This window comes from Daucus carota, chromosome 2 (assembly GCF_001625215.2).
Source record: "Daucus carota subsp. sativus chromosome 2, DH1 v3.0, whole genome shotgun sequence".
NCBI classification, from domain to species: Eukaryota; Viridiplantae; Streptophyta; class Magnoliopsida; order Apiales; family Apiaceae; genus Daucus; species Daucus carota.
The window spans coordinates 35,604,544-35,614,533 of NC_030382.2; the positions used below are offsets into that span (position 1 = coordinate 35,604,544).

The 9,990-nt window shown below is 35.4% G+C and overlaps 1 protein-coding gene across 1 annotated transcript; it reads right to left on the bottom strand.

Annotated features, from left to right (window-relative positions):
* Positions 1–352: 352 nt before the first annotated feature.
* LOC135150518 (uncharacterized) lies at positions 353–5,793 on the bottom strand. The gene is made up of 4 exons (XM_064086859.1): positions 5,437–5,793; positions 1,916–4,469; positions 1,148–1,831; positions 353–767 (listed from the first exon to the last, which is right to left on the bottom strand). Exons 2-4 carry the CDS (start codon positions 4,465–4,467, stop codon positions 353–355), a joined length of 3,651 nt encoding a protein of 1,216 aa, XP_063942929.1. The 5' UTR covers positions 4,468–4,469; positions 5,437–5,793.
* Positions 5,794–9,990: the final 4,197 nt, after the last annotated feature.

The following is a 9,990-nucleotide window of genomic DNA, read 5'->3' on the forward strand; positions in this document are numbered from 1 at the left end:
TGGTTCACACTACGCCATATATGGCCTTCAACAACATCAAAAAAATGATGCAATAACCCCCAAATATGTTGCCATAGCCCGAAAATTGGCTATTGCAACATAAAATTTAAGTTGCTTTTTTCGATGTTGCCCTAGGCTTCTATTGCAACATAATGGTTACCTACTGCAACACGGGCTTTTCTGTCACAATAGACCGCTATTGCAACATCTGACTACCTTATATGTAATATATTACATATATTACAATCTATTGATCCTGTGTCCACCATCATTCTTATATATATATATATTTATATCACAGTCTCTTAGATCAAATTGCTCTAATAATTATTATGATCACAGTCTCTATAATCTATTTGTCTAACATTATATCATATCTAATACAAACGACAGACAACATAGCCATACATGCAAATACTCCCTGTCTTGGCCTTATAATTACGTGCGGCTGCATTTGCTTGATAGGCTCAATAGTAGGATCAACAACGTTGTCAATGTAAAAGTCAGTAAAATTATTGAGCCCTTGACCCACTGCAGAGAGGTCAGCATCATTTGACAACAACTTCCAACCCCATGGCTTGCCCTCGTAAACGTAGACACCTCCAATCTCTGAATATTTCAGGTCGTCCTTGATATACTCCATCAACACAGTATACGAAAACCTATCACACTCGACATCCCCTATGACGGTTTCTTCCCCACCAGCATATGCTGTACTCAAAAACTCTCCCTGGTGATGGAATCTGAGGTTTACGTATTCTTCCATCCTGCAAGAAATGGACAGAGTTCCATTAGAAGCACGAAAAGCAATAATAATGCAATAATAAAGCATAAATAATGCAATAATAAATTTAGAAATGCTAGCAATAATAAAGCAATAATAAAGCATAAAATCGGAAAATAACAATTAAATTGCACCTACAAATTAAGTAATAGCAAAAGCAACTACTTAGATTATCAAATTGCATTCAAAATACAAAACTAAATCACTAGCATTCAAAATACAGAACTCAATCACTAGCATATTCAAAATACAGAACTCATTACATGAGACAAGTGGCAATTACTAAACAATTAAAATTATTTTCTTAATTAAATACACCAATACTAGAGTGGGACTTGTCTTGGTGGCACATCATCTCTACACCAACTAGCATCATTGAATTCATGTTCTATTTCAGCAAGACTGATTTCTTTATGTAAATTTGTATCATCTTTATCATCATCTGCAATTTCAGATTCGACATCGCACCAATCCCGTGGCATTTTCCTGATAACGTTGTACAACATTTTTTCAGTAGGATCTTCTACGTAGAACACTTGCTGAACTTGTGATGCCACGACATATGGATCAGATTTATGCCATAATTTGTTGAAATTAACTCGAGTCAGCCCATACAAGTCCTTTTCTTCTTGGTACCAGCAACACTTGAATAATACCACTGAATAAACTCCCCAATAATCGACTTCAAGAATCTCTTCAATTGCCCCATAGTAATTGACATTGCCGACCACTGGGTTCTGCTCTTTTGAACTAGCAAAACTCGTAGTCAAAGCAGTTAGAAATACTCCACTATTTTGTGTTGTGCATTTAGCATCTCGGAACTTTGTATGAAATCTGTATCCGTTTATCACATATCCACTATACTTCTTAGCTACTCGATTAGGGCCCATTGCTAGCACTTCCAAGTCTTCTGAAACATTAGACTGTTTGCCAACGTGTTCCTTCAGCCACTTCCAAAAATCCTCAGAATGTTCTCTCTCTCTCTTGTATTTTTTCGACTTTACATGACCATCAACCGATGATCCATCAATTAAAGACCGATGCAACCTATAAAAATTACCTAGTTAATTTAGTAAAAAGAAATGTGCTAGAATTATAATAATGGACTGAACCTAGTAAACATAATCTTACTCAATCAGACTCTCAATTTCAGTGTTCCCGCAATTGAACAGAACGTATCGATGAATTGCCATCCATTCTGATTCGTCTAGTTCAATAGCTTTTCCATCTTTGTTCTTTCTTGTACCTAAAGGATATTCAGTCTTTTGTGGACAACTTTCAAACTTGGCAGGCTTTGTAATTTTTGATACTGATCCCTCAGCACCTAAGAATCTTGAACAAAATATTAAGCCTTCTTCAGCCAAGTAACCCTCAGCGATGGACCCTTCAGGTCTGCATCTATTTCGCGCATAAGACTTGAGTTTGTTTAAATAGCGCTCAATTGACCACATGGATCGAAGGTGAGCCGGTCCACCATATTTAATTTCTCTGCATAAGTGGATTAGTAAGTGGACCATTATGTCGAAGAAAGCTTGCACAAAAACCGTCTCAAATTGACATAGAATTTCAATGATCTCTTCTTGCAGCCTCTTTAGATCATCTATGTTGATAACTTTGCTCCAAATCCCTCTTAAAAATGCCCCCAGTCTGATAAGAGGGATGGCAGCAGCAGGTTTTAAAGTTTTTTTCACTGCAAATTGTAACAAATAATGCAGGACAAAATGAGCATCATGGCTCTTGTAGCCTGACACCTTTCTCTCCTTCAGGTTCACATACCTACTAATATTGGATGCACTTCCATAGGGCAATTTAGTCTTTTTTAACACTGAGCAAAATATTTCTTTTTCAGTTTTTGTCATGTCGAATATGGCAGCCCGTATTTCAAGGTGTTTCCCGTCAAGGGAAGGAATGGGATGAAGGACTTTCCTGATGCCAAGCTCTTGCATATCTAGACGAGCCTTCAGGTGGTCCTTTGACTTTCCAGCAATGTTAAGCAAAGTTCCTATTATGTTATCACAAACGTTCTTCTCGATGTGCATGACATCGAGGTTGTGTCGACATAAATTGTCCTTCCAATACGGCAAATTGAAGAAAATTGATTTCTTTTTGAAAGGAGATTTTGATTTCACAGTTTCTTTCCGCTTTCTTTTTTCTCCTCTCTTGGGTTTATTCTTCACTCCAAACTGATTTACAAAGCCAAACAGCAATTCTTCTATGTCTGTTCCGGACAAAGTCTCAGGACAGCCTCGCATTTCAGTTTGGCCATTGAACTTCCTTTTATCAAGCCTCCAAGGATGTTCAGGATTGAGAAATCTCCTATGATCCATGTAACACAATTTTCTACTATGTTTTAGATACATGGAGGAAGTCTCGTAATTGCAGACGGGACAAGCTAATTTCCCCTTCGTGCTCCAACCAGATAACATTGCTAGGCCGGGGAAATCGCTTATTGTCCACATCACACTTGCACGTAAGGTGAAATTCTGGTCAGTAAGCGCATCATAAGTTTGAATGCCTGCATCCCATAGCTCCTTCAATTCAGCTATTAGGGGATGCATAAAAACATCGATGCTATTTCCAGGGGACTGTGGACCAGATATAAGAGTTGAAAGAATGAGATTTTCTTGCTTCATACACAACCAAGGCGGAAGGTTATAGTTCACCAAAATGATTGGCCAGGTAGTATGAGTAGTATTCATTGTGCGGAAAGGATTGAAACCATCCGCAGCGAGGCCTAACCTAATGTTTCTATGTTCTGACGAGAAGTGAGGATATTTAACATCCATCAGTTTCCAAGCCTCCGCATCGGCTGGATGGCGAAGTTTACCATCTCTTTTCCGACCTTTAGCATGCCATAGAATTAGTTTTGAAAACTCTTTGGACATAAACATCCGCTGCAACCTAGGTTTAAGTGGAAAATACCGCATCACATTAGCCGGGACCTTGTGAATCGACATCTTCGGATTATTGTCGACCCCGACACCTTTCTTTTCCACTACAGTCCACCTTGAAGCACCACAATTTTTGCATGCTTCTTCCTTTTCATTTTCAGCCCAAAATAGCATGCAATTATTGGGACACGCATGTATCTTTTGATAATCGAGCCCTAAATCTTTAATTGTGTTCTTCGCGGCTTTAAAAGACAAAGGAATATTTGCTTCGGGAAAGGCATCTTTGATCAGTTCTAATATATCACTAAGTCCTGCCTCTGAAATTCCGTGTAAACACTTTAACGAATACATCTTAATAGTAAAACTTAATCGCGAAAAGTTTTTACATCCCGGATATAGAGGCTGCTTTCCCTCTTCTAGATGGCGATAAAAGTTTTTTGCATCGACATTTGGCTCGTTAGTACGACGCAACATCTCATCTAAATTATCCCCAAAGTCTGTGATATATGGATCATCCATATATTCAGTCCCCTCTTCAATATTTTGTCTACGCTTTCCGGTTGAAACCTCAAGGATCCAGTTGAGGTATAATGGACAAGGACCATTGCAGATGAGATGATCATAGATAAGATCGTGACTCTGCCACTTGATGTTCTTGCACTTTTTGCAAGGGCAGGTCATCTCATCACCAACAGCAAATTTGGGGAAGGCATTTAGCAGAAATGCCTTTACACCCGTAATGTACTGTTCACTATATTTGGGGAGATCGGTCCAAGTTTCCTCAGCATCCATCACTACAGGTTATTAACTTATAATATTAGCAGTTTATCCAATTATTGACTTTATTAATTAAAAGAATAATTAGTTAGTAATACATGTTCCTAATTTCTACTTAGATATAGTCTGAAATTAAGTTTAAATAGATTAACAATATATTATTTTATGATGATTAAATGTACTTACGCACATCTCACCATTCCTAGATTCCTACAATATATAATGTCAATCCAGAGGTATACGGGTTATAGAGTACAAAACTACCCAATGCATTGAACCATTAATAAATCGACGGCAGTGCACAATCGTTTCTAAGCTAGCTAACTTAATTCTCTTATACTGCTAACACAGTAAGCATTTATCAAGTAAGCATATATTCATATCATTTAGGTTACACTCCACAAGATACATAACATAAGAAAATCAGGGAATCTAAGCACATAATTATAGTCTAACTAACACAGTTAACTACATGGCAAACATCAATTCTATATACACAGAAGAACATCCATGGATATAAAGCACAGAGCAAGACAAGCTTAAGAAAAAAAGAACATCCAAAGTCTAAATATTATTATATCAGGAATACTATCTTAATTTATTATATGCTATTCTTAATTTAACAGTAACTATACTTAATTACTTAATTCCATACAAATCTTAAATCGTTATAAGCAAACACACATTTACAGTAATTATATGATATGGCAAGTTGAACAGTTAAATCATTCAAATCTAAAAAAATACACAACATTACACAAGCATTTACATATAAAATTTAAAAAAAATACAAAACTTAAGTCAAATAGCTCAAATTAACATAGACTCTAAGAAGGGGGAGAGACAGAGGGGGAGAGGGGGAGAGAGAGGCAGAGAGAGAGAGAGAGAGAGAATCACAACACAAAATACACATACATTTACATATAAAATCAAAAACAAAGCATGTATTCAAGGTGAAAATCAAAGGATTATAGCGGATTTTACCTTAAATCCAAGCAAATCGAAGCTGCAAATCGAAGCTAGCCCTAGTTCCATTAAAACCCCAATTTAATCGAAGCCCTAAGGAAAATAAAGACACAAAATAAGAACATAACAGTGAAAAGCAACGTAAAAACAAAATGAAGAAAAGAAAGCCCTAATTCCGTCGATCGAAGAAGCTCTGAATCGAAGCCCTGAATCGAAGCCATGATTGAAAACCTGAAACCCCGATTTTACCTAATTACAGGTGAGTGTGAGCGGCGGAGACGGTGTATCTGAGCGGAGAGGTGGATTTGAGCAGCGGAGAGGGGTGAGTTTGAGCGGAGGTGAGTGAGTTTTGTTTGTGTGAGCGGAGTGAGTGTGTATTGTGTCTGAAAGCCCGATTAATTGTTTTGTTTGTCTCTCGAAATGAAACGGGGGGGGGGGGGAAGTTTGCCGCTCGCTTTTTCAGCAGCGGGAACACCCAAATTTATTTATTTTTTATATTTTATATTAATATTTCAGTTTACTTTGAATTTATTAATTATTTAAAAATATAAATTTATTATGTATTTGATATTTTTAAAAATGTAATTCAGTTGCATTGTAATTGCTTAGAAATAATTAATTAGTTTCAAATTTTATTATTTTAAGTATAATCTGATTATTTGATATAATAATTATATTTTAATATTTCATGTTTAAAATATTATATTTAATAAATTAATCATATTATATGCACATTTTATTATCATATTACAAAAATTATTTTACCAATACTCTATGCAACATATAGTGTTGGCTATTGCAACATCAAATGGACATGAATGGCTATCGTTGCGATAGGTATGGATTAGTGCCTCTAATGCAACATAATTTTGCAACACTCGTGTTTACACCATTGCGATAGGCCATATATGGCGTAGTGTATGTTTGTAACAATACGGACAGAATTTTCAACTTTACAATTAATCCAGACTTTCCAATGGAGATTGTATCTCTTCACAGGTGCATTCTAGAATCTAGATTCACATGCATAATATATTATATAGTCTAATTGATCGATTTTCTTAATAAGCTGGACAAAATGATTGGCAGGGCTTAAAAGCCCATCTTTGGACTTACAAGTCAGTAACACATTGGTATTGTTTGCCTAAAAAACTGATCAATGAACTTGTGACTTATAAGACAGAATATGAGAAGTTAGAAAATCTCAACTTTTTTTAGTCTTATTTTAGAAATTTCATTTTACAGGAAAGTAAAGGACCACTTTAAGAAATAATTTAGAATAATTTATTATTATAATAATAATTTTATACCCTGTAAATATAAAAAAATGATCCAAACATATAAATTAAAAGTTAATTTTCATTTATCTTTTTACGTTTAATCAATAAACACGTCTTTTACAGCCTCATTATTCTCGTACCTTTATCAGATCACTTCCACGCTTCTGCAATTTCCACAATCCTACGAGATGATCTCAATACAGTCCACCCACCATTTATTTTTTACAGAGATTTCTCCTACTCCCTCCATTCCTTTTTAAGTGTCGTATTTTGACCGGGTTTGAATTCCAAATTAAGTGTCACATTTATATTTTCAAGACAATTGCTTATGTTCTCAATACAAGTGGAGTATTCTTTTTACCTCAGTACCCCTACCTTTGAAACTCTCATTGAAATTTATTCATGCTTGATGGACAAAATTGGAAAATAAAACTTACATTAATGATAGTATAACCTAATAATTGCACATCTTAATAGTTGTGCCAAGTCAAAAAATGACACTTAAAATGAAATGGAGGGAGTACTTTTTTTCTCTTTCTCTGCAATCTTCTAAGCTCTAGTTTATCTTATATATCTTATTTAAATGGGCAAGGAGCATTGCTTCTCCACTTCTGTAACCACATGTGAATTTGAGCTTCTAAAAATCATCCCAATATCCCAACATCATAGAGGTCGGTCCGGAGTGCTACATGTCTGGAGAAATAACAGAAAATAATTTGTATAGCTAGTAATATATGACACAGAGTCTAAGTACTTGAAGCAATTCTCATTTTAAGTCTAGAATACAAGTGGCTGGTATGGTTGTAAATACTAGATCACATAGTTGGTGATTCTTATTTCACGTAGATCTGGTCCAAAAAAACATTTAGGGAATCCAAGGGAAGCAAAAAATGGTGTGAAGAAAACAATAGATGCTTAAAATAGAGCTGTAAAGTGAGATGTAAAATTACAAGCAACACCTTACCTGGACAAAATGCATGTAAACCATACCCCTAGTTCTCCTTAAAAACCGCAAATCCCATACATTCTCGTCGTTCAGACGAGTTCAAAAAATTACTTGGCCTACAGAGCCCCTTTCCCCTGTTCAGTATCACCTCTCTTCTTAAGTTTGTTAACACGAGAGACCATTTGTGCGGAATCTTTAATCAATGGAAATTTCAGATGGGAAAAGGGCTTGTGTATTTGGTATAAACCCATTCAATCTTTTATGTTTCTGCTCATCTTTTTAGTCAAGTTTGTTATTCATATACATTGTCTGTGGAATCTAATTTAGATGGTATAAGCTGAGGTGTATTATATGATTGCCACAAAAAAGGTTTTGATCAAGGTTTGATTTGGTGTTTGATAACAGGCTTATGTACAGTGGTTGTTCATGGTAAATTATTCGAGAGTTTGGTCTCAAGTAGCAAATGTTATGCAAGGAGGCGATAATCTTGAACAGAGAATGGGGGCATGGTCTAGAAGGAAACAGGTGTGAGCGCTTCCATGTAATTAGTTTATTGTAGTGGTTTTATTTGTTACTTCCCGTGTGCTGTTTCACGATACTAAATCTACACAAATCATATTTTTTTGTCATGTTAGGAGTGTTCTTGTGTAATGGTTAATTTCTGGTGTTCAACTAATTTGATAAAGATAACAAATAGGTCATCAATACGGCAGATCAATATCGAAAGACAAGTTTTAAGGAACAATAATGCGAATCTAAGACTTTGGGAGCAAACTCAAGTACAACATGGATGGAAGTATTTGCTTTCTACCATGCAGTAGTTTCGATCACATAGGGCTAGCAGACCCAATGTTGAACATAATGAATGTGGCACATTGAGGCACTTTCAATTTGTAAATGTTACTCTTTCTAAACGAATGTTTAAACATAATGAATGTGGCTTTTGAAAGATAAGCATGCTTAGGTGCTATTTAAATCATTTAAGAGAAAGCCCAGACTTCTTATAATTTCGCTTTATCATTTCCTTCCTACTGGTCCTGGGATTAGACTAAACTACGCTACAACTAGTTGTGATTTCCAACAGAACAAAAATTAATATCACTCTAGTAAACAAAATCTACAATCCTCTGAAGGGAAGATTTACTTGTCAATCAGATAGTACGGGCAAAAAATGAACAGAAATGGCAATGGAACTTGCCAACTCACCTGAAATTACCCTAGTCCGTGGCAAATCGCCCTTTTGTAGTGCTCACAAAATTTTTAAAATAAAAAAGAGACTTGGGTTGACATAGGATAGTATAGATATACCCCTGCTACGGATCATTTGAGGTGGGCCGGATCGAGATCACTACCCTCATGGCCGGATTAATATATATTTTCAAAAATACTATGATCAATATATATATATATATATATATATATATTAATTAACTTAATCGCGGATTCACTTTTATATATATTGAAAGAGTTCATGTATATGAGCAAGTTGTGACGAACACAAAATCGGTAACTTTGCAATTTAATATTGTCATTTCCACGAGGTCATTGGGTCAAATCTAATAATTCTTTGTCCATTTTTTACAAGATTAATAATGCCCGGATATAATTAGTGTGTAACACTAAATACAATTGTCACTACTTGCTCACATACATGAACTATTCAATTAAAATATAAGTAAATCCGCGATTAAGTTAATATATGGATCATAGTATTTCTTAAAATACATATTAGTTCCTGACGATTATCCGGTCATTGGTCATGTAATAAGCCTTTGGGGTAGTGATCTCGATTTGGCCCACCTCAAATGATCTGTGGTGGAGTTTAATTTATACTAACATGTGTCGTTATATGGTACAATCTCAGCAACCCATTACCATATCCTGACCGTCCATCTCATCACATATCAATCCTATGTCGAACCAGGTCTATTTTTAATTTAAGAAATTTTGAGAGCACTGCTTGACGGCGATTTGCGGCGAACTAGGGTAAATTTCAGGTGAGTTGGCGAGTACCATTGTCGTTTCTGTTCAGTTTTTGCCCGTATAATTTGATCAACAAGTAAATCTTCCCTTCAGAGGATTGTAGATTTTGTTTACTAGAGTGATGTTAATTTTTGTTTTGCTGGACATCACAACTAGATGTTAGCTTAATTTAGTCTAATCCTTGGACCGGTCAGAAGGAATTGATAAAGCAAAACTGTATGAAGCCTTGGCTTTCTCTTGAATAATTTAATAAATAAAAATCCAATACTAGAATTTTATTCATGTAATAAGTATTGATTAAGTTTCTAAACCTGCCAGATAGTGTGGTAATATTATTTTTCTGTTCACTTTTACTTGATTGTT